Here is a 24970-nt window from a genome sequence, read left to right as displayed (position 1 = left end):
TTACAAGGCCAGATGAGTCAGTCTTCCAGACGTGCAAATGCAACTACTAAAAAGGCTGCTGTCCCTCTTCAAGAACCACACATTTGTCTGGCCTCTCATCAGATACCCCTCCGCTGTGGTTGCACCTACGGTACGGCTATCTGTATCACTGAGGCACGCAAGCCTCCCCAACAATGGCAAGGTCCATAGTTCATGGGGGGAGTAGCTTAGCTCATAATATATGCTTACGATTCTAACGTCACGTGAATTATGTGACTGCTTCTTCTGAAGAAGATACCCTTAATGGTATGGAAACCTGGTTAAGGCTTCTTACAATAATCTTTAGGCAACCTGTTGGTTGCATTTATCATTTATTGAGACGCTGTTAACATTCTACATCTTTATTCTACGTATTTATTTCCCAACATGGTTTCCCTGACGACGAACACATTTCTCCCAACAAGCGCAAAGTTTGTTGATGGCGTAACTATAGAATATCTGACTTCACTTCTGCTTGCACAGCATCATTACTATCAAAGATACGTCTTCGAAGGTGCTCCTTAAGTTCTGGAAATAGGTGAAAATTGGATGGGGCGAAGTTGGGACTGTAGGAGGACGATCGATGGCAGTGAAACCCAGGCGTCGGATTGTTGCAGATGTCATAGCGCTCGTGTGTGAGCTGGGATTTTCATGCTGAAGGACAGGGCGCGCCATGTGTCGACTAACTCTTCGAATTCGAAACTCAATTACAGAACGCTGTTTCACACGCACCGACTTAGTTGCTCTACACAACGCCATGTTACACGCTACAATTCGGAGCTCTCTAGCCGCAAAGGGCTGGAAATATGTAGACGTTAAGAATAAAGTTGTAGAATGTTAAAAACGTTTGATTAATTTTAAAAGCTTAACAGCTTTCACATAAAAATTCGGAGGCATTAGTTTTCAGAACTCGCTTGTGATTAAAAGATGATATGCCACAGCCTTTTAGTACTGCAGTTAATGACGTTCTGATGGTACTCTATATGTGAATGGTTCTTTCTTTGATGGCTAGTACACTGGAAGAAAGTAGAGCGACAGGTGGACTGGTACAGGCCGGGGTGGCCGAGCGGTTCTAGGCGCTACAGACTGGAACCGCGCGACCGCTACGGTCGCAGGTTCGAACCTTGCCTCGGGCATTGTGTCCTTAGGTTAGTTAGGTTTAACTGGTCCTAAGTTCTAGGGGACTGATGACCTCAGACGTTAAGTCCCATAGTGCTCAGAGCCATTTGAACCATTTTTGAACTGGTGCGGCCAGTTTCCGCAGCAAATGTATAGATTCCGGTTTTATAAATTCAGACGGCTTTAGCTGCAATATTAAAATTTGTTTTGCAGTTGCGTTTGGCTTTTTATATTTAATTCATTATTGCAGTTGCTTGTATGTCCTGCCAAAATCTGGTTGTCCTCTCACTTGGTCATAGGTCAGGGCATGCACTACCACCTCACTTCGAAAATTCGGCACGTATAATCGTCGAGATTGTTATCCTATTTCTCAGACTTATAACCCATTGAAGAAGCCTCAGTAGCTTCTAGTCCAGTTCCAATTCAAAGAAAGACACTTTCGTTAAAATAGAATCGTGTTTCCAGTCACGGATTAATACTAAACATGTAATAGAATGGACAATAGTGATCATGGGCCTATTGATAGATTAGTTAGAAAGTCGACGTAATCAGTCAGTTAAATCATTAATATCAGTTTTCCCTTTCCAACAGAATCAAATGGCTCTGAGCACTATGGGACTTAACATCTGTGGTCATCAGTCCCCTAGAGCTTAGAACTACTTAGACCTAACTAACCTAAAGACATCACGCACATCCATGCCCGAGGCAGGATTCGAACCTGCGACCGTAGCAGTCGTGCGGTTCCGGACTGAGCGCCTAGAACCGCGAGACCACCGCGGCCGGCCCAACAGAATCCACCGATGACATGCGTAAGTAGAATTGGTCCAAATCATCGACTGGTAGGGGGAGGGGGAGACTCATTTTTCATTGGAAAAACCACGAGACGGCGACATTCAATAAGGTTCGCGGCTGTTACGTTCAAATTTCAGCTGCAGACACATCGTTGTGTAGGGACACTGGTTTCTCCGCCGCTCACTGACCTGTCGCCACAACAGGATTGCCAACTGAAAAGCCAGGAGGTCGGGCCACCCCACCGGCCGGAAACAGCAGGAAGCCTCTTCATTGCTACCATCAGCAGAGTTGTATATAGGAACCCTGTGTACAGGATCCTTTTTCATCCATAGGAAGCATACTGTTGTGCTGCGCCAGACTTTACTAAACAATGGAGAGACGCGCTGCGACCCTTATTTGGTTACAGTTGTTAGTCGGTGTTAATATCGTTACTGGTAGTAGTGCTGGGTTTTTGCGCCATTTTCTGGCACATGAGTTCGCGTCCATCACGTTGGAAACAGCGTTGTGAAGAGACAGGCAGCTTTAGTTACTGTGGTTCCCAATAGAATGCTGGTGGCTACTTCGGTGATTTTTATGATGCGATTACGCCGCTTGCACCGCGACCAGTAGGCGCAGCAATTTCATCAATCCTGACGCGGTAAGCTTCCTCTCGCTGTCCTTATCTTTGCATTGGTATCCGTAACTAATCACAGCTAACAACGTTCTATCGTGATACTCACCTCCAAGAGCTAAATACTAGAAATACTCCAAATACTACTCTCCAGAGACGGAATGATTTATCATTTTGTTTATTATAGATTTCCGTGTACTTTTCTCGTTTTGCTGAAAGACGTCTGTGTGCCAAGTAATCCAGAATTGCGTACCTCCGACTTTCTTTTTTATTTTTACACACGAACAATTAAAATTGCTGTCCGTTACTGGTCTGTAGTTTCCTCCTTTTCCCCTTCCTTCTTCATGTTATCAACTCCAGCAATCGAAACACTTGCATTAAGTGAACAGGTCTCACGGCCCTATGGTCAGCGGTCAGAAGTTGGCAAGAGAAAAATCTTTTATGTGTAAACAGGGAAACTGTGACAAACAGTACCGCTGATTCTATCATTCATTCAACGCTTTGGCGTTTACGCCACATCACTGCCCAACTTTATTACATTTTCATTGCTATGTTTCATTGCACAACACACGAAGATTTTGATACGGGAGACTAGCGAGTAGATAGTATCACAAGGCAGACTCATCGAACGACGAGCCAGATGGTCACATAGCGTGAGAATGGCAAGGCGAGCAGGACCAGAATCGTTCTGGAGCAGAGAGAGGAAGTGAAGATACCCGTACGATCATTTCTCGAGTGTACCGTCAATATCAGGAATCCAGTAAAACGTCAAATCTCAGATATCGCTGCGGCCGCAAAAGGATCCTGCAAGAGCGGGACCAACGACGACTGAAGAGAATCGTTCGGTGTGACAGAATTTCCGCAAATTGCTGCAGATTTCAATGCTGGGCCGTCAACAAGCGTCAGCATGCGAACCAATCAACAAAACATCATCGATATGGGGTCTCGGAGTCGAAGGCCTACTTGTGTACCCTTGATAACTGTACGACACTAAGCTTTACGCCTCGCCCTTGCCCGTCAACACCGACATTGGATTGTTCGTGACTGGAAACATGTTGCTTGGTCTTATGAGTCTCGTTTCAGATTGTATGGGGTGGATGGACGCGTATGGGTATGGAGATAATCTGATGAATTCATGGAACCTGCATGTCATCAAGGGACTGTTCAAGCATCGTAATGGTATGCGGCGTGTGCAATTGGAGTGATATGGGACCCCTGACAAGTCTAGATACGACTCTGACAGGTGACATGTAGGTAAGCATCCTGTCTTATCATCTGCATCCATTGATGTCCATTGTGCATTCAAATGAACTTGGGCAATTCTATCAGGGCAATGCGACACCGCACACGTCCATAATTGCTACAGAGTGGCTCCTGGAGCAATCTTCTGATTCCCCGCTGGCCACCAAACTCCTCAGACATGAACATTATTGAGCATATCTGAGATGCCATGCAACGTGCTGTTGAGAACAAATCTCCAACCCTCGTACTCTTACGGAATTATGGACAGCCCTGCAGGATTCATGGAGTCAGTTCCCTCCAGCACTACTTCAGACAACATTCGAGTACATGCCACGTAATGTTGCGTGCTTGGGGGGGGGGGGGGGGGGGGTATACGGGGCATACACGATATTAGGTAGGTGTTCCAGTTTCTGTGTATTACACTTCCCATCCCTTGCGCATGATAGCGTTAAAACGTGTAACAGGCATCTACGGATTGGTTTTGATTTCTTGTTTTCACATTTTACTTACTTCGTTAACTAAATAGTTGGAAACACTTCACTGCTCATTCGGTGGTTAATTCAGATTTATGGCTCAAAAACTGCGATAGTTTCTGCTGTAATGCTTGTTTTCTTGGCGTCACTTGCCTTGTTCCTGAGCACCGAACAAACAAACTGTTATTACGACAAAACCCGTTGCAGTTCTCACACTACAGTCTGAAGATCTTGCCATATCAACAGGGAAGTTCCTCACATTTTAATTTAATGGGAAGCAAATATGAAAACAAGGAAACCAAACTATCTCGGTAGCGAATATTTTCAGAATTTTTGTAAGCGAACCGGAAGTACGTACTCTAATGCATGACTTTGAGGTGTAGCGGATTGTATCGCGCTTTTGTAAGTCGGACGGTAGCGAGCAGACAGCTACGTAGATTAGTCACGATTCTAGTAGGACAGAAGTACTCTCTGATCCAGCAGCGGATGTAAGTAGTTTCGGCTGTGACCGAAAGGAGTTAGCATCTTACGGACCTCAATCATACGTAGTTAAGCCGGGACATTTTGAAAAAAAAATCTCTTCTGTGAATATTACGTCTTCTATCAATTACTGTGGAATCAATCAGTTTAATTACACTGTCCAACAATGAAAATGTTTCGTGTTCAGAAATAGTTATTTCCTATGTATTTCGTATGCTGAATTAAAAAATCACGATAAAAATTACAGATTAGTTCTTACTTTGGAGATAAAGTGGTATTTCATTTTTTTATAGCCAACATTTTCAGTTTGGGGGAAATTTTGCTTTCGGAGTTGGGACACTTGTCCGACAACAAAACACAAATGCTCTTACGCTGTTTGTAAGTCATTAACATAGATACTGTTGCTGTGGCTGTTTCGTATAGTTTCTGCTGTAATTAAAACAGAATTTCTGGTTTGAGAATGCTTTTCTAATGTATAATTCGTAACAATACAACTAAAATGTGTAAATAAAATAAATAATTTATGTTACAATTGTAGTGAAATAACATTTTACTCACGGAAACACAATCTGACGCCTCTTGTGGAGACTGTCCATTAGCATTAGTTCGCTATGAAGGTAGGGATTCAGGATAAGTCTTGGGCTCCACATGTATGTTGCAACGCATGTTCAGTTACATTGCGAGAATGTCTGAGAAATAAAAAACGTTCTATGGCGTTTGCTGTGCTTATGGTTTGGCAGGAGCCTACAAACCATACAGATGACTGCTATTTCTGCATGACTCCACGTGTAAAGACAGGATTTTCTAAGAAGAAAAGATTAGTTTAGTATCCGAATCTTCGATCTGCTAATCAACACATTCCGCGTTCAAATAGTTCACCATTTCCTACTTCACCCGCAAATTTGGTGTTTGAAGTAGAAAATGAAGACAATGTGGAACAAGATTTACACATCCCGGTACCCTGATTTTGAGTGAAAAGATGATAAACGCACAGACTGAGTCAAGCGGAATTGAGTGAACTCATTACGAGAACTTGACCTGTCAGAGGAGAAGACAGAAATGATTATGTCTCGATTACAGCAATGGAAACTTTTCGAAAGTGATGTCTCATCTTACAGTATAGAAAACGTCACATAGAACTGCTTCCCTTTCTGGGAAGAAAAACAATCTTGTTGTTTGCTGCGACATTAATGGCTTGATGAAATCGTTGAATTTGAACCACGATACAACTGAATGGAGGCTATTCACATACTCCTCCAAGCTTAATTTGAAAGCTTTGTTACTTCACAATGGCAACCGTCTTCATTCTATTCCTGTTGGTCATGCGGCTCACATGAGGGAGACATATGCAAATATGACAGTCCTCTTGGACTCAATCAAATATCGTGAAGACAAATGGAAAATCTGCGGTGATCTAACATTCATTGCCATACTCTCAACTGGGCTACACAAAACATTGCTGCTTCTTGTGTATGTGGGACAGTAGTGACAGGAAATCGCGTTGTATTAAAGCAGACTGGCCTGCAAGAAATCTTAACCCTAGCGAGAAAAATGTCATTGCCGAGCCTCTCGTGGACCAAAATGATGTTCTGGGGGGTGTGCTCCGGAACGTCGTGGAAGACGGTTGTCGGTTGACGCAGCGAGTGTGGGACTGGACCTATCGCATGGAGATATACAAGTTGGCTCTGAACGGAAGACGCCGTAGCAAGCAGCGGGAAGCGGGCGTCCTGTAATTTGTGTGAAGGAGTAACGATTTTGCATTGGATGTCCTAGTGGTTCCCGAGAGTTGCGGTGCCTGCTTTGGGAGAAGAGAATTGGTAAGAGCTTGTGTCTACGCTCTTTTCCGTACGATGTTGCTGCCTGCCGTGATAATCAGGCGCTTGTATTGACTATACGGGAACTGATGTAAAATTACATTTGTGATTGAGTCTCACTTGTACTGTGACAATTTAGAGACGAAAACTGTAGTGGCTTCATTAGGTCTGGCTCTTTGCTGTGCAACTAAAGGAGTCAGTTATTTGGAGTAATTGAGGGAGCACCATTATGTTGGTATAAGTGATACATTCTCCACGTTTTGTCTATGGCTTTGCGAATTGAAATCGTGGGGGAGTACACGCGTGAGTAATTTGCTATTGTATTGATGGTTCAAATGGCTCTGAACACTATGGGACTCAACTGCTGAGGCCATTAGTCCCCTAGAACTTAGAACTAGTTAAACCTAACTAACCTAAGGACATCACAAACATCCATGCCCGAGGCAGGATTCGAACCTGCGACCGTAGCGGTCTCGCGGTTCCAGACTGCAGCGCCTTTAACCGCACGGCCACTTCGTCCAGCTGTATTGATGGTTATGTTGTAAAGACTGTTCTCTGGTGTGTTATATCACGCGCTGGTTTGTAGCCAATCTAAGCAGAAGTTACCATTGCTACTTGCTTATGTGCTATTGTCCTTATGATTGGCGTTGTTTGTCTTTTGATTGTGGGTGTGTTGACGTTTTTTTAAAAAAATACGGCTACTGTTCATAAGGGTTGTCTAGTAAGGAAATTGCTTAAACTTTTATCATATGCTGGTCTGTTTGCCTATCACATTGGCTTTCTATGCAGTATCTGAAGGAATGTGGTTCAAGATTGTAGGCTGACTAGTATTTGAACTGGTATTGAGCTTAAGGGCGAGATCAGCATCCCGCAAACCCGAACGCTGCGCGTGGTTAAATGTTCCGCTATTGGGGAGCCGGCTCTCTGTTCTTGGATTGTGTAAGCATACGTGATGAGTGCATCGCTGTAGTTTTTCGCGAGCTAAATTGCGGGGTGTCGGTGCCGTCCTAGGGCTAGACTTGTGATGTATGTTATGTTGAAAGGGAGCCGGCCGAAGTGGCCGTGCGGTTAAAGGCGCTGCAGTCTGGAACCGCAAGACCGCTACGGTCGCAGGTTCGAATCCTGCCTCGGGCATGGATGTTTGTGATGTCCTTAGGTTAGTTAGGTTTAACTAGTTCTAAGTTCTAGGGGACTAATGACCTCAGCAGTTGAGTCCCATAGTGCTCAGAGCCATTTGAACCATTTTGTTGAAAGGGAATTAACTGTACCAAACTTAAGAGAGCTTTTAGTTAGTTTTAGGTCTGTACATGGAATGATGTTGATATTTTGTCGATTGCGACGATAACTTCCTGTGTGGGGAGATCCCCTGCGGGACTTGTATTGTACTGTTGCAGTGCAGTCCATCTGAAACGTGCTGCTTAAAACTTGGGACTGCAGCTGTCTGATGTTATATATTACTGTTTAATCTTAAATGTCTTGGATGTAATGTAGTTGTTGAGGATTATGTAATTTTGATCGCTGGTTCTTTAAAGGAAGTATTTCGTTTTAAAATATGTGCTCGCTCAGAGCCTATTTAAATATGATTTTAACTCATCATTCAAATTTTCTAGTCTTACCTTCTTAAAAGGCTTTCAGTTAAATGATTGCCATTTGCCTGTTTAAATGTGACTTAAAGGAAAAGAAAATTATTTTGTAATTTGTACTGATTGTTCCTTTTGGGTAATACCTGACTTATGTGTTCAATAAATGAGTGTCTAGTCAATGGTGATACACTGTTCTATTGCTAGCCTACCCCTTCCACTCCACAGCCTATTGAGCTGCTTTGTGTCGAAATTGTGTTCAGAACACCCCTCTGACATGACACCTCAGAGTACATCATACGAAATGCTCACATAATCCTTCGCAGTGATGCAAAACTGCAGGATACACACGGGGTCTCTGGAATACTACCGATATGGCCTCCCAAATCATCACCGAACCCCAGCCATGTTTCACTCTTGGGACGTAAACTCGACCAGAGGTTGTAAATAGTGTGCACCAAGACTCATCCGATCAAATGGTTTTTTTCCATTTCTCCATAGTCCATGTTCATTGGCTTCGGCACCACGTTTTCCCGTTAAGGGCATCAGCATCACTTATGAATGGTTTCAGAATTTCAGCTCGTCCTGCCATTCCCGGCTGCTGGAGATCCGTTCGTATTTTTTTTCTTTTATTATTATTATTATTTCCGCAGTGATTTTTGTAGCTGCCGTCCTCTTAGCCATCGGTGCCTCTTGAAACATCAAAGACTTCATCTCCCTTGGTTACGGAAGCACAGGCCAACCATATGACAACCAGCAGTTTTCCTACTTTCGAATTCACTTAGCACCAACACAACGCACTCACAAGTGCACAAAACACTGTTCTGACCACGATTGACTCTTGCAACCTATTAAAGACTTTACATATATGTCATTATTGGTCACAACAACAAGCTTAACCTGTAGGCTTGGCTAGTATCTTTATTTATGTTCAAGCATGCAGTTCTCGCCGAGTTTCCCCTGTATACGAGGGTTGGAACTTTAATAGTGGCAACTATTTATTTACAGCTCGATGTTCCGAAGTTTTACTGACCTTCAAGGTAGTCTCCAGCATTGTGTGTAACCCGTGCCAGTGGTGTGGAAGTGGTAGGATGCTCTTAGCAGTGCCAATTGTGTTGACAGTTCGAGCGGCGCGGTCTATTGCCCGACGAATTTGTAGCAGTTCTGAAGCGAATGCCGTGAAATCTTTCCTTCAGTTTAGACTCGAGTTGAACTTACGAGGGCTTAAGTCAGGGCAGTGCAGTAGGTGGTATAGCACTTAGCAGCCCCATCAGTCAAACAAATCAGTAACAGCTTGCACTGTACGTGCTTGAGCATTGTCCTGCAAAATGATGGTCAGGTTCTGCAAAAAAGTATCATAACTTCTGTCTCTATGCTGTTCATTTTTTGAACACAACCTACGACCAGCTTAGAGACAGAAGTGATGACACTTAGCCCGATCCGCTCGAACTGTCAACACAACGGGCACTGCTAAGAGTATCGACTTCCACATCACTGGCACGGGTTACACACTCTGCTGGTGACCACTTTGAAGGTCAGTAAAACTTTAAAACGCGGATCTATTTTGTACGAGCTGTAAATAAATAGTTGCCACTGTTAAAGTGCCAACCCTCGCATTATTATGGAAAAAAACTGAAAAATAAATAAAATTACAAATAAATGGCTTTTGCTGTATTCTTATTTGTCCTTCTGCTATAAAATTACACAGGAATTTATACACTAGTCCTCTGTCGGTAAAGGAGTTTGAGTGTATGTTAGTAAAATTGTAGCCATAGGACATCAGATGCTGAATTATTTTTTTGTGTAAGCTAAGGGAAATGTGATTAACAACTTTCTTATTGCCAAATTCACGTGGAAAACGTGTGATCACATTGAGGCGGTAGAGTTGTTAGCGGAGTCTCCCCCTATGTAATCAACGTTGTGCAGCTTTCACTCTAAAGTTCCTGTTGTATCTGCAGTTCTGGCACCAAGTACGTGATATGACATTAGACACCATTGCAGTACAGTGTCTCTCACTAATTTCGTAGGACCGATGGGGGTTTTCGTTCCTTAATGGCCTATCTTTCACACATGTTGCAAGTTTTGTCAAGCAATTTGTCGAATGATACTTCGATGCCAGTTATTTCTGAGAGTAACGCACAGAGGTGGCGTAATGGTCACACACTGGACGCGCGCTCGTGGGGGTGGCTATTCAGATCCCGGCATCACCCCGACGCCCCCCGCCCCCCCAATGTAGATTAAGGTATTCCGGGATTTCCTCCCCCTCCCCCCAAATTGCATGAATTATACAGTCGATATCTGCACCCACACTGCCCCTGTCCGAGATTGTGCTCCGTCCCTAATGACCTCGTTGTCGACAGAAATTAAACGCTAACCTTCCATATTTATTACTGACAACGTCGTTCCTAAAAGTCGATGTGTAGCTGCAACGTCCATACAGCAAGGCCTTAGGTGTTGTATCAGTTCTTCCTCGTCATTCATATTTGATCTGAAAAGCATACGACTGTGTTTTAACATCTATTGCTATACTTCGTTCGTTACATTTCTTACTCTTACGAACAATGCATGTCTGAGCCTTACGAATATATTTGAATGACTGTTTAAGTGTACAGATGGTTTCTGGTCGCCACCCTAACGCTTTGGATTTGGTCTCTTTAGCGTTACCTTGGGAGCACTTTCGGAAAAAGTTTTAAAATCCTACGGCCGTCCCATGATGTAACGAAAAAATGTAATTTTCTTAATTTTAAAAAAAATGGGCTATTTCCTGATTAGCCTGTTTGACTATACAGAGTCGTTAAGGCCTAAATTTCAATTGTGACTTGATTTTTCATCGAACATCATACTATACGGCTCTCATGGTGGATGCTCCGTCAAAACCTTGGCAGAAGCACTTGCTCACATCCACTCCCTTTCGTTGTTTACATTCAGTTTACTTATGTTGGTATCCTAATGTAGACTGATGTTTTACCTGGGAAAAGGAGGTAAATGATACGCGAATCTTTCGTCAAGATGATTTACAAAACAATCTTTCATTATTTCAACATAGTGAAAGACTTCTCCTGACTTATCAATTTTACTAATTTTCCCATTTTCCTTCTCCGTTTTAATATTCTGCTTTTTTCCTTTTTTCCTTCTTTCCAGAGGCACCTTAACCTCGTGGGCACTGCACTGGTCGTCTCATCTAGCCACCCTGTCGCTACTATCCCTGGATAGTTTCCTCAACTATACCGCCATTATTTTCCGCACACCCTCTTTGAGAAAACAACATATTCACAGGTCACACAGTTCATAACAATACGGGGGTCTTTTCAGAGGCCCACGCCGCTGCTTAGCAACAGTCTGAGGGGAGTTCACTAAAGAACAACGTCGGTGTGTGCATCACCAGTCAGCAGAATATTAAGAAAACCGTGGACTGCAGTACGAACACGCAGCAACTATGCAAGAGCCGTCAGAAGGTAAGCAATCAGCAAACGCCTGAAGTCCTTCATTCCGTACGGCACAAAATACGTAAGTCAGTTCGATTGAACCTCTCTGCGGAAGCACTACACAGCATCTCACATTCATGTATGTTTAATGGATATGGAGATATTCGACTGCGCATTTATATTGAGGGTACTTTTATTCTAGAAACCAGTCTTCCAAACAGCTTATCAAGATTTGTGTGTGGCAGTTTACTTTGGATATGAATGAATTTTATAAATCTTGTAAGAACAGGAAAAACTGGATACTCAACGTCCTCAAAGGACGCTTCTGTTTCAACTGATCTCGGCATTCGCTCGTACAGACATTGTTCGATTTCCAGTGGGTCACCATGATGTCTTGAAACACACGTTCTCCAAGCAGATCTCACAAGAAATAACAAGTTTTTAAAAGAATTTGTGACAATTATAGACTGGTTTCAAACACTAAGCTGTTTTTCTGTCAGACATAATTTGCCTTAACACTGGCGTCTTATAAAAGGAATGAAATGTGGTGTTGTTTCTGCTAACGTGTAAATAAATAATGTGAGTCAGCGGTACAAGTGCAGTTCGTATCCGAATGCCGGTACAGTGCGCCCATACTTTCATGGTTTTTCGTCTTCCCTGTCAATAGAGATCGCTTTAATTCAAGCTGCCAATATTTTGATTCTTTTTTCAGCCATCTCTCGCGATGAAATAATATTGTGCGCGGTAGGCCTTACATAGTTATCAGTGGAGCCAGGGTTTTGCCATTTGGGTTGTAAAAGCATATTTCAAAGATATCGTCGATATAATTGCGTGGATGTAGACACTTATAATGCCTACTACAATGTTTTTCTGCCTGAGTAGGTATATTCCAATAGCTTCAATGATAGCACCTTTTATTGATAATTTTTTTTTTCTTGTGGATTAAGCCAAAAGCGCAGGACATGGCTAATTTCGCGTATTTTGTTGTAGTCTGTAAGCTTTTTAGTGATCTCAGGCGTCCGGATTCTGCTCGGCAGATTTTGGCAGAAGTTAACGTATTTCGTAACAATAAATTTAAGTAACAAAGGGTCCTGTAGTCGTTAAACGGCGTTGCCTCATATATGATGAAGCCCAGGAAAAAAATTAAAATATTTCACTTTAACGTTACATGTTTAGCCCATGCGCTACATCGTGTAGCTGAAACAGAACGTGTAAAATACGACAATGTGAACACGCTGACATCCTTCACAATAAAGGTAAATGGAGGCACATAATACACAGGTTTAACAACTCTGACACCATTAGTTAAGTCACATGAAATGCGCCGTCTCTTTTTGGTAGTGATGGTATTGAAAGCAATGTTGCCGCATTTAGAAACACACTGCCAGATTTAGCTTTACCACCACTACCTATTTTAACAAAATGGAGTACCTGGATAAATGCTGACATCTTCTACAGTGATAATTTTAATGAGGTTAAGTCGGGAACACACGGTAAATTTTTGCAAATTTATTGAAGTAAACATCTCATTGTTTCATTGCAGTGAAAATCTTAAAGTTACTGTGATTTAATTGTTTTTTGTCGGTTGTGGTTCGCGAACACTTTCGACGCGAGTAATGCAGCGTGTGGAAGTGGCATACAAGAAAACTAATTTGAATAAAGATCTGATTTACATCAAATGAAATTCTGTGCATTTGCCTGGGACAATAAGGATGTTGGAAACCAAACGTAAATGGTAAAATCTTTGACATTTATTGAAGAAATTGAAAAATCCTTGCAATCATCCTATGGAGCAGCTGGAGTTGCAGCAAATAAATAAGAGGAACAAAGTTATCGGATCAAATCCTGATTTTGAGTTTATGAAACAGACAAATTAACGTTTTGTAGTGAAAATATAAAATACCGTCAACCTGATCTGACTGTCTGAAATTTCTTCACTTCAGTGTGCACCTGTTACTTCCTGGGACGCAGAAAGATTATTTTCTATGTGCAAAAATGTTTTCCTATGGGCAAAAATGTATGAGCATAAGTGAAGGTGATTTGGAAAAAATGGCTTTTGTGTACTGCCAAAACTGACTTTCAATACCGCATGTTTTTATTGTTTTGTTGCCTCATTATGCCTGAAGATATAATACTGTATGAATGGATGCATATGTTATGATTTGATAGTGCTTGAAAATCCAGGCTCATTATCATTATTTAGCGCTGTGTTTCGTTTCAGTTATTAGTAATTTATAGCAGTGGATATCATTTATACATGACCTTATACGCCATTGCGTACCATATGACCTGTCGCTTTGTCTATTAATCTCTCCTCTGAGAGGACTGTCGGAGCAGTGACTGACAGTAGTAACCGTTTCTATAGAGGTCGAAGACTGTGTGTGACTCCAAAATGATATGCACTTGACCTCAGAAGATACGAAACTTAGGTTTCAATGCTATGTGCAAAAGTTATTTCCGATGAAAGAATCAATAATTTTATACCATTTCAAATTCAGTTATAGACAGGGTGAAGAAAAATTCGAGCACTCGGACTTCGCATGGCGATTCCTCACGTACTGGCAATAAAAGAATGCCTCACACATAATTTCGTCCTGCCCACGCCACAGACAGTAAATCGACGTTAAACGTCGTCAATCTGGCAACACTGTAATCACATTATGGCAACTACCTCTATGAACAAGGAGAGCAAAGCTGTGCAGTTAGTGCAGTAGATAGCATTTTGAGTTAGCATGCAGGAGGTTGAGGCTTCAGTTCTGGATAGAGGGTTATTTGTTTTTATTTGCTAAAAGTTGTCTGCGTGGTACGGTACTGGCGTCTTAATCGTCATACAGCGATTACAGTGGGTCTTCTGCAAAACATTTGTAGTTACATACTATGAATACAGAAATGGAAATACAATCGTTTTCATTGGTCATCTTTTAAAGAAGTCTTTTGCACGTTGTGGACGCAAATTGTTTCACCCCCCTGCATCTACTAGATTCCAAGCCTGTTTTGTGTGTATCCTCCCCCACTGGTCCCATAGAAATTATTTGCAAACCACGTTGCTAGTCTTACTGGTGAAGGCCAAACGAAATGTAATGGACCTAAGCTTGGCAAGTATAGTAGCTGATATGGAAAATGGAAATGAGCGTTTGGCTTCATTGGCCTGGAGGCCCCTTACGGGGCAGGTCCGGCCGCCTTGGTGCAGGTTTTATTACATTCGACGCCACACTGGACGACCTGCGCGCCGGATTGTAGTTGGTATTAATCGATGGGACTGTTGGAGAAGGGTACACACAAAACAAGTTTGGAGTTTAGTGGATGGAGTGGTGCAAAACTGGAGTGGTGCGAAACCGTTCACATCCACGCCATGCAAATGACTTCTTTAAAAACTTACCTATGAAAACGATTCCTGTGTTCGTAGTAGGTAACTGCAAATGTTATGTAGAAGACCAACTGTAATTGCTGTCTTAGCAAATTAAAATAAATAAGCCTCGATCCAGAATCGAACCCTCGACCTCCTGCACGATGAGCCAAAAAGACTATCCACTGCACCAATTGCACAATGCTGATCAGGTGTACTGACAGAGACAGTTACCGTACACGTGTTTACAGTGTTGCCAGACTGCCTATCTTTAACGTCCATTTACTGCCTAAAATATGCGCAGGATGACATTTTGCGAGAGACGTTTTCGTATTACTTGTATATGACGAATTGCAATATTAAGTCCGTATGCGCGAATTTTATCTTCGCCCTGTATATACCTTTTCCAAACTTAAACTCCCTGTGTCGTCTGCTTTCATTTACACAATATTGTCTGCTAACTAAGGCTGACTAAATGCTTCGCATTTGTTTGCATCTGGGGCCATGGGACAAAGTCCCTAACTTTCCCAGTCTTTCTTCTTTCTGTGGTTTGCACTATCTAATAATCAGTTTCTCGTCTTGAGTTTCTGCCAATGGCGATACATTTCTTCCATTTAAGATCCAGCTTGTTGTAATATTTTTCCTTGTACATTCATTTCGTTTTCTGAGTACCGCATCCTACTGCAGCATCATATTAAAGGCATGCCTCTTACGGTGCGTTTACGCTCCCACCTCGCTTTTCTCTTTAGAATATTACACGAAAATCTAGAAGTGGTAAATGCAGCAGATGAAGTAGATGTCGATAAAAACTGACGAATTATCATCTGAGATTGAATAGGCCTACGAATTGCTGCCATGACTCATCTCTATTCACGAAAATCTTAAAGCGCCTGTCACAGTGTACATTGATTACTACAAACGCCAGCTTTTGGCGTGGGATGATTTCAATGAACTTTGACATCAATCGCTCCCTCCATGCAGTTCCATAAACTGCCGCTAGATCAACAAAAATTGCAGCAGATTTGAGACCTCGTTGAAATCCAGCTTCTGCTAGAGTTGCCAATGTTAAAACCTAGTCGCAGTAGGTTTGATGTTTGCTAAAGCCACCTTTTCGACGAGGATTATTTGATCAATGACCTCCTGAATGGGATTTAGAATAAACCTTTCTAGTAGTTCTTGTACCGTTGAGTGCTTAGTTTACAACTGCATAATATCCTACGGAATTTTGAAATCAGAGAACTTCCATTTTCAAAGTTTAAGATCTCCGTAACTTACTGGAATACTAATAACATATCTTGTTCAATGGGTGTTTTGTAACGCTTTAGAATGAAAAACGAAAAAGTATTAAAAACATGTTTATTTGGTAACAAACGTATTTTTGTACAAATGTATAAAATGGAAAATCAGTAATGACTATTCTTTCAGTCTAAGTGAGTCTATGATGGGAGTGTAGTTTTCACTTTGGTGGGAAGATGTCATTGTATGGCACCTTGTGAAATAAGTTATTGGAGATGTCCTTAAAGGCCACAGAAAATGCTTCTTCAATTGTCGGCCTGAGCTCCTTCAGGATCTCTTCCCAGTTGTCGTTGAGGAACTTGTTCATGTTGTCTCCTGCAATGAAAGGCAAACTGATTAGCAAGGAACAGCTTACAGCGTATTAATCCCAAGGAAATAATTGACATGTAGTCACGTACTTGGGTTGTGTGACTCAAAATTAATTTCATCAGGAAATAAAACATTCAGTAGCTCCCAAGACGCGATGTAGAAGCACTACATTTGCTAGTGCAGGTGGTCCAGAGCAGCAGAGGTAAAGACTGAAATGTCGTACTTTTGACTAAGTGGGGACTGTGAAAGGCGTTAGCAGAGAACAGTAGTCGGAAATAAACTATTACCAAAGTCTACTATATAGTCACGACCCTCTCTGATTTGAAAGCTATTACCGTTTGGCAGTTAGAGGGACACTAGCACTCCAAACGGTGAGAAAGGAGGCAGTCACATGCTTCGTAAAGATGATGTACGTTTTTATTCATTTATCTAAGGAAATAGCTGTTCAATAAATTAATAAATCAAAAGACGTGAATTATCGTGAAACGTAAAAACAACCGAATTTAACTGATTCAGCGACATAAGCTACAACTTATTCGAGAAGAAATACATTCGCATATGTGTACAACTGCAGTTTACTCTGCTGACAGCAAGAGAATATTAATACAGTTTCATGCATGAGAAGCATGTAATTCTGTTGTGGTCTGTTCTTGTTACGATAGGCATTTCTCTTGAGGTGTAAACTTTTTTTAAGGAGTCTAATGATCCGCCCATTCTTATACTTTATTCGACTTTCTAATAGACGAATATTTTTGTAAATATAAATAGTTCTGCTTCAACAGTGAATATGCAGGATATTCTTGCAATTTGTGCGTCAGATGTAGCAAGAATAGTGGAATTGTTTCCTTCTGCGTTGGGAAACAGTTTTATTGCTTTTGACGTTTTATTACGACGTTTGCCGGCCGCTGGTGGCCGAGCTGTTCTGGCGCTACAGTCTGGAACCGCGCGACCACTACAGTCGCAGGTTCGAATCCTCTCTCGGGCATGGATGTGTGTGTTGTCCTTAGGTTAGTTAGGTTTAAGTAGTTCTAAGTTCTAGGGGACTTATGACCTCAGCAGTTGAGTCCCATAGTGCTCAGAACCATTTGAACCATTACGACGTTTATGTGGTTTACCCTTCAGTTACGGATGTGGTGATACGCTACGTAATGTAGCTATTACGTTCCACACATGTCTGCTACGTTTCACATTCACTGATTTAGCTACAAGTGTAGCGAGCAAAACTTCGCGTTGTTGGGTAGATTCGAGACATCTTTGTGTAAAAGGTCATGTCATCTGGTGTTTACTAGCAAATTTTCGTTATTAAAGGAAAACTACATTTTTCAGTTAATATCTAAACGTTACAAGTTAATCTTAAATAAACTGTCCTGTAATGCACCGTTTCACACTTCGCAGGGTCCTTAGGAAACTAAAGAATGACAAATGTGGTGTCAATTTTTAGTTATCCTCCATCTTTATGGAATTACATACGCTCTCTATTGTGAAAACAATCTGATAAATCAGTTTAATCGGTAAAATTGTATCATGTTCAGAAGTGTCACTTGCTGACCGCTTGGTGCGTTGCTAAAGGCAGAGGGTAACAAAAACGAGACGTTGACACCACTGTTAAGTTAGACCATTGGCCGTCAAACCTTTCTGTTCAAGAGCGATACTGACCTTGTGCAGTAGCACCTCGGTCCGCATTTGCACCGATCTTATTATTAATTGGCAACCTACGTAAATTAGAGGTTCATTAGCCACCAGTAAGGGCGCGAGAACTTGACCGCGGGCACCCTAGTACTGATCATTAAAAGTCGGCACCACTCAAAATACTTCATGTAGACATTTCTCTGCTTCATATTGCTGCCAACCTCGGCGACACCGAAGTTATGACACTGTGATTATCTGACTAAGTATTGTTGTGTTGTCTATGTGAGATAATGATTAATTGATTAATTACGAGTTTTACTTATACTTAAATGCGTTATGTTTTTAATGTCAATTTTTTCTTCTATCTGTTGCGTTGTAGTGCAACAGACTTGATTTAATTTCACCGAGCGGCGAGGCGCAGTGGGTAGAAAAGTGAACTCTCGTCCGGGAGGACGACAGTGCAAATCCGTGTCCGGACATTCAGATTTAGATTTTCTCTGAATTCCCCCAATCACTCCAGGCAAATGCCGCTATGGTTCCTTTCAAACATTCCGAATTTTGGCTTAAACGTTAATAACTTCGATGTCGACGAGAACCTATAAACACTAATCTTCCTTCCTTAATTTAATTTCGTGATCCTTGTTACGAATATATACCGTATTTTCAGGTGACAGTCTGAGTCAAAATTTATGCTATAGCGGCTGATCGGTACGAGGTGCTGACGGTACGAATCGCTGACAGTCGTGAGTTGTCAGTACTGAAAGACGTATTCCTCTGTCTCTGAGGTAAGTGGCCAACTTTAGTTATTTTACTACCGAAGTCACCAACTCAATTAAAATTAAGCATATATTAAAATCTTACTGCCTCAATTGTCTTTGGACGTTATTGAGTGGGAAAATTACTCTCTTAAGAAGCTCTTAATGCGAGTCGATGTTCTGGATTCGGCTGTTAGTTGCTAGATGCGTATTATTAGAACATACGGCTGAGAACCGCGGACCACATGAATATTTTACCCGCTGGCCGTAGTTTAACGAACACTGAGTTAGACTGTGTCATTACTTACACACGATATAGTACTACATACAATGACGGAAATGGAAAGTGGTATGCGGTGAAAACCTTGTTCGAACGCTACCAGACTGCTACTCCAGTATTTTCATGCCTGTGTGAAATGTTAATTAAACCCTTATTCTTGTGCTATCTTTTTTCAGAAAAGAAAAGAACCATTCCTGTGGCTACTCGGCGTGTATAGCGTCATTGTGAGCTTCGAAGTGGACGTCGATTGGCTTGAGGGACATGAGGAAAATCGTTTTGACAGATGAGTACAGAACAAGGTGTGATAAAGTGGACTCAGAACATTGCGGCAAGCAGAGTATGAAGGTTAGACAGCGAGAAGATCGAAGGACAGTTCCACTTACTCTGACAAATAGACGGATGTACTGACAGAGGCTACAAGGCGTACTCACTTAATGCTGGTTTAGGGTCTCGAGCCGCCAGGTGTTTCTTTACTAGAGACATCATACATACATATGCTGAATGTAGAGGAAGAGTCACTTAGGATATTAGTGGGATCTGTGACGTCCAGCGAACAGTCTCGATTTTGTTTGCGTCTCCGTAGACGAGCTGGTGAAAGGTCACAGGTTGCAGGGACTTTCGTGACCCGTACTTCTCCAACTCCGAGAATCAAGGTCTGGGGAGATATTGAAAATTCCAAAAGGACTGTTTGGAGTTGTTGAATGGAAGCTGAATTCTCCCCGGGATGCAGCAAGAACGGTAAATCCCGGGAATGTAGCCGAGTGACGTCGTCGAGCACTGCCGATATTTTGCCAGGAGCACAACTCTGCCATTTTCAAGGCAAAACTGAAGGAAATAAGTCATGTGCAAGTGAAATTAAAACCCGGTTTCCACGGAAACCAGGTAACACGCACGCACTGTAAACACTAGCGCTATCACAAACCAAAGATGACCGATGTCGGAAGCTATCGATAGTGAAATTAATGATCAACAAGTGAGACAGCATCTGTTTTTTGACAAGGAACAGAGCAGGATTCCACGCAGAATTTAAACAAAAGCCGCCATCTCTATTAACAGGTTTACTTGCTAATCTAATTTCAACAGCTTCCTCAATAACACTATCCCAATAGCTGGAAGTAAATGTCAGAATCTCAGTGTTGCTATATTCCATAGGCTGACCTGTGCCAAGATAATGTTGTGCAATGGCGGGTTTGCTCGGCTGTTGTAAGTGTGTGTGCCGCTTCTGCTCAGTATACTGGTCCTCCACAGTCCTGATACTACATTTAACTTGCCACAACTGCAAGGAATACGGTAGACACCCGCCTTGCACAAACCAAGATCATCCTCTGCGTAGACTCGAAGGACACTAATCGTAGATGATGGTTGGAAAATATACTTCACATCATATTTCCGCAAAATACGACCAATTCTATTCGAAACGCTGTCTGCGTAAGGAAAAAGACACGTAAACTATGGTGCCACCTCGGTATTATCATCATTCGTCCGGCGCACAGTTGGTCGATAGCGCAACACACATCTAACCTGTCTTTCAGTTCAACCAGTCTGACGAAAGCGACTTCGAGATGGGCTAACTCAGCTGATAAATTCTCATGGTCCGAGATGACTTGGGCCTTCCGAAGCAATGTACGGTGTACCTCTTCACGTTGAGCTGGATACTGACAACTGTCTGCCTGCAGATACAAATCAGTGTGAGCAGGCTTCCTGTAAACAGCGTGACCCAAAGTACTATACACCTCACTCCAGACCAACACACCAAGGAAGGGAAGACAAGCCCATCTATTGTGAAACGAATATTCGGATGGATTGAATTCAGTTGTTCTAAAAAGTCATTCAAAATTCTTATTGCCATGGGCCCAAACAACAAAAGTTTGGTCTACATACTTAAAGAAACACGCAGATTCCAAAGACGTCGACTCCAAGGCCCGTTCCTAGAAATATTCCATAAACAAATTGGCGATAATAGGTGACAATGGGATTTCCATAGCAACAACATCTGTCTGCTCGTAGTACTTGACATTGAATAAAAAGTAACTCGAAGTCGACACATGTCCAAATAGGTTCGTTAGTTCAGCACCGAACCGAACGTCAATCAACCGTAACAAATAAGATAGAGGAACACGGCTGAATAGAGGGCCCACATCAAAACTTCCTAGAATATCAGAGCCATTCAAACGCATTCCCTCTAATCGATGTAAGGCGTCCACCGAGATCTTAATGTTGTGTTCATACCGACCAACTATAGGGCTCAACAAAGTAGCAAGGTATTTTGCTACACGATATGTCGCAACAACGATGTTACTTACAATCGGGCCAAGAGGAACCCCTTCCTTGCAGATCTAAGTGAGGCCATATATCCTAGGGGGAAGAGCACGAATCGAAATGAGACACTTGATGGTCTTCAGGGATAAGGAACTTTTCTTCAGGAGGCTGTTAGTCTTTCTCTCAACACTTCTCGTGTGGTGGCACCGATTCTGGAATACGTTAAATCAGAAAGTAAACAAAGCATCTTCTGAACGTAATCCCGCTTGTCCAAAACAGCGGTAGCATAGCCCTCGGCCACAGGTAAAATAAGGACATCCGGATCAACCCTAATTAAACGAAAAGCAGCCGTCTCAGTCCCTCTGATATTACTCTTGGGTGGACGTGCCCCAGTCAGTACATAACATACCTCCCTCCTTCGCAATCTCAGAAGGTAGTTTAGAAACAGCCTGTTCAACAAAAGTGATAAAATGTACCACTGGCAAACGCTTGGAAGTCGGTGCACAGAGCTTACTTGCTGCAGTTTTGCCTTGAAAAAGGCAGGGTGTGCTCCTGTCGAAACATCGGCGGTTGTCGACGGCATCAACCGGCTGCGGTCCCATAAGTTATTTGAAGATTGTAAACGCCGGGAGAAAATAAGGCCTCATGGTAATTCCTATTGTCATATCCTTCATGAAGAAAGTAAGAAGTGGCATATTCTGAATCTACATCTACATTTGCTATTTCGGCAGTTAAATAACTGATGATGACCGATTTACAGAAGACATGGAACAAATAATTCACAGTAATAAAAAAACGTTTATGAAAAGACATATTTGTTGATATTGAATGGAAGTTCAGATGTTAGGAAATCTCTTTTGAAGATGTCTGTCTGAAGTGTACACTTGTCAGGAGGTGAAAAATGGACGATACGCTATTCTGACAATACGAGAGTAGTAGCCTCTGGAATGCACTGATACAGAATGAAGACGAAAATTAAATAGGTAGAATGAGTAACTGATTAACATGTATTAAGTCTAACTTAAAAAAATTAAAGAAATTTATTGCACAATTTGATTGAAAGATGAAATCGGTTGATATTACTCAGGCAGGCAGTTAATGGAAGAGGCCTCACCCACGCCATTTGATACAATTGAAATTCCACCCACCTCCCCACCTCTCCTTCTGAAATTAGGAAGTAACTAAACTCTCTCAAGAATGAAAGTTCACATGGAATTGATGGCATTTCCAGCAGGATAATAAAAGCTTGTTCCCAAAAAATAAGTTTTGATTCTCAGCCACATATGTAATAGCTCTCTGAAGCAGGGTATTTTCCCAGATAGACTGAAGTATGCCATTGTTAAACCACTGCATAAAAAAGGGGATACTACTGCCCAATCTCTCTTCTGACTGCCACATCCAAAATTCTTGAAAAAGTAATGTACTGTAGAGTAGCTTCACACCTTTGTAAAAATAAAGTTTTAACAAAATGTCAGTTTGGTTTCCAGAAGGGTTTTTTACTAATAAAATATTAAATCTTCTGAGTAACCGGAAGTCACTTGTTGGGATTTTTTGTGATCTGTCAAAGGCTTTTGATTGTGTAAATCATGGAATACTTCTAGATAAACTCAAGTACTGTGGTATGAATGGGACAGTGCTCAAATGGTTTAAATCATACCTAACTGGAAGAGTGCAGAAAGTTGATATAAGCAGTTCACATAATAGGTAAAAAATTCGTGATTTCTCAAACTAGGGAACAATCAAGACTGATGTACCGCAAGGTTCGGTCTTGGGTCCTCTGCTGTTCTTAATATACACTCCTGGAAATGGAAAAAAGAACACATTGACACCGGTGTGTCAGACCCACCATACTTGCTCCGGACACTGCGAGAGGGCTGTACAAGCAATGATCACACGCACGGCACAGCGGACACACCAGGAACCGCGGTGTTGGCCGTCGAATGGCGCTAGCTGAGCAGCATTTGTGCACCGCCGCCGTCAGTGTCAGCCAGTTCGCCGTGGCATACGGAGCTCCATCGCAGTCTTTAACACTGGTAGCATGCCGCGACAGCGTGGACGTGAACCGTATGTGCAGTTGACGGACTTTGAGCGAGGGCGTATAGTGGGCATGCGGGAGTCCGGGTGGACGTACCACCGAATTGCTCAACACGTGGGGCGTGAGGTCTCCACAGTACATCGATGTTGTCGCCAGTGGTCGGCGAAAGGTGCACGTGCCCGTCGACCTGGGACCGGACCGCAGCGACGCACGGATGCACGCCAAGACCGTAGGATCCTACGCAGTGCCGTAGGGGACCGCACCGCCACTTCCCAGCAAATTAGGGACTCTGTTGCTCCTGGGGTATCGGCGAGGACCATTCGCAACCGTCTCCATGAAGCTGGGCTACGGTCCCGCACACCGTTAGGCCGTCTTCCGCTCACGCCCGAACATCGTGCAGCCCGCCTCCAGTGGTGTCGCGACAGGCGTGAATGGAGGGACGAATGGAGACGTGTCGTCTTCAGCGATGAGAGTCGCTTCTGCCTTGGTGCCAATGATGGTCGTATGCGTGTTTGGCGCCGTGCAGGTGAGCGCCACAATCAGGACTGCATACGACCGAGGCACACAGGGCCAACACCAGGCATCATGGTGTGGGGAGCGATCTCCTACACTGGCCGTACACCACTGGTGATCGTCAAGGGGACACTGAATAGTGCACGGTACATCCAAACCGTCATCGAACCCATCGTTCTACCATTCCTAGACCGGCAAGGGAACTTGCTGTTCCAACAGGACAATGCACGTCCGCATGTATCCCGTGCCACCCAACGTGCTCTAGAAGGTGTAAGTCAACTACCCTGGCCAGCAAGATCTCCGGATCTGTCCCCCATTGAGCATGTTTGGGACTGGATGAAGCGTCGTCTCACGCGGTCTGCACGTCCAGCACGAACGCTGGTCCAACTGAGGCGCCAGGTGGAAATGGCATGGGAAGCCGTTCCACAGGACTACATCCAGCATCTCTACGATCGTCTCCATGGGAGAATAGCAGCCTGCATTGCTGCGAAAGGTGGATATACACTGTACTAGTGCCGACATTGTGCATGCTCTGTTGCCTGTGTCTATGTGGCTGTGGTTCTGTCAGTGTGATCATGTGATGTACCTGACCCCAGGAATGTGTCAATAAAGTTTCCCCTTCCTGGGACAATGAATTCACGGTGTTCTTATTTCAATTTCCAGGAGTGTATATATTAATGAGTTGCCATTCTATATTCACGAAGTCGCAAAGCTGGTACTTTTTACCGATGATACAAGTATAGCTATCACACCCAACAGACAAGAATTAACTGGTGAAATTGTAAACGATATTTTTCAGAAAATCATTAAGTGGTTCTCTGCAAATGGGCTCTCATTAAACTTCAACAAAACATAGTACATACAGTACCACACAGTTAATGAAATGACACTATTAGTAAATGTGGCCTTAGATCAGAAATCGGTAGCTAAGGTAGAATATTCAAAATTGTGTATGCATTGATGAGGGGTTGAACTGGAAAAAACACATTAAGGAT

At 42.7% G+C, this 24970-nt stretch overlaps 1 protein-coding gene across 1 annotated transcript in view; it reads right to left on the bottom strand.

The window, feature by feature from the left end:
• Nucleotides 1-16241: 16241 nt before the first annotated feature.
• Nucleotides 16242-24970, bottom strand: part of LOC124545048 (protein takeout-like) — a 54959-nt gene continuing 46230 nt past the window's right edge. The window contains exon 6 of the mRNA XM_047123836.1: nt 16242-16510. Within this exon, the coding sequence (XP_046979792.1) occupies nt 16356-16510 (155 nt within the window). The 3' untranslated portion in view covers nt 16242-16355. The remainder of the gene's footprint in view (nt 16511-24970) is intronic.

This window comes from Schistocerca americana, chromosome 8, assembly GCF_021461395.2.
Source record: "Schistocerca americana isolate TAMUIC-IGC-003095 chromosome 8, iqSchAmer2.1, whole genome shotgun sequence".
Classification (NCBI taxonomy): domain Eukaryota; kingdom Metazoa; phylum Arthropoda; class Insecta; order Orthoptera; family Acrididae; genus Schistocerca; species Schistocerca americana.
Note: the sequence above shows the minus strand (reverse complement) of the source record. Positions and strands in the feature narration are given on the sequence as shown.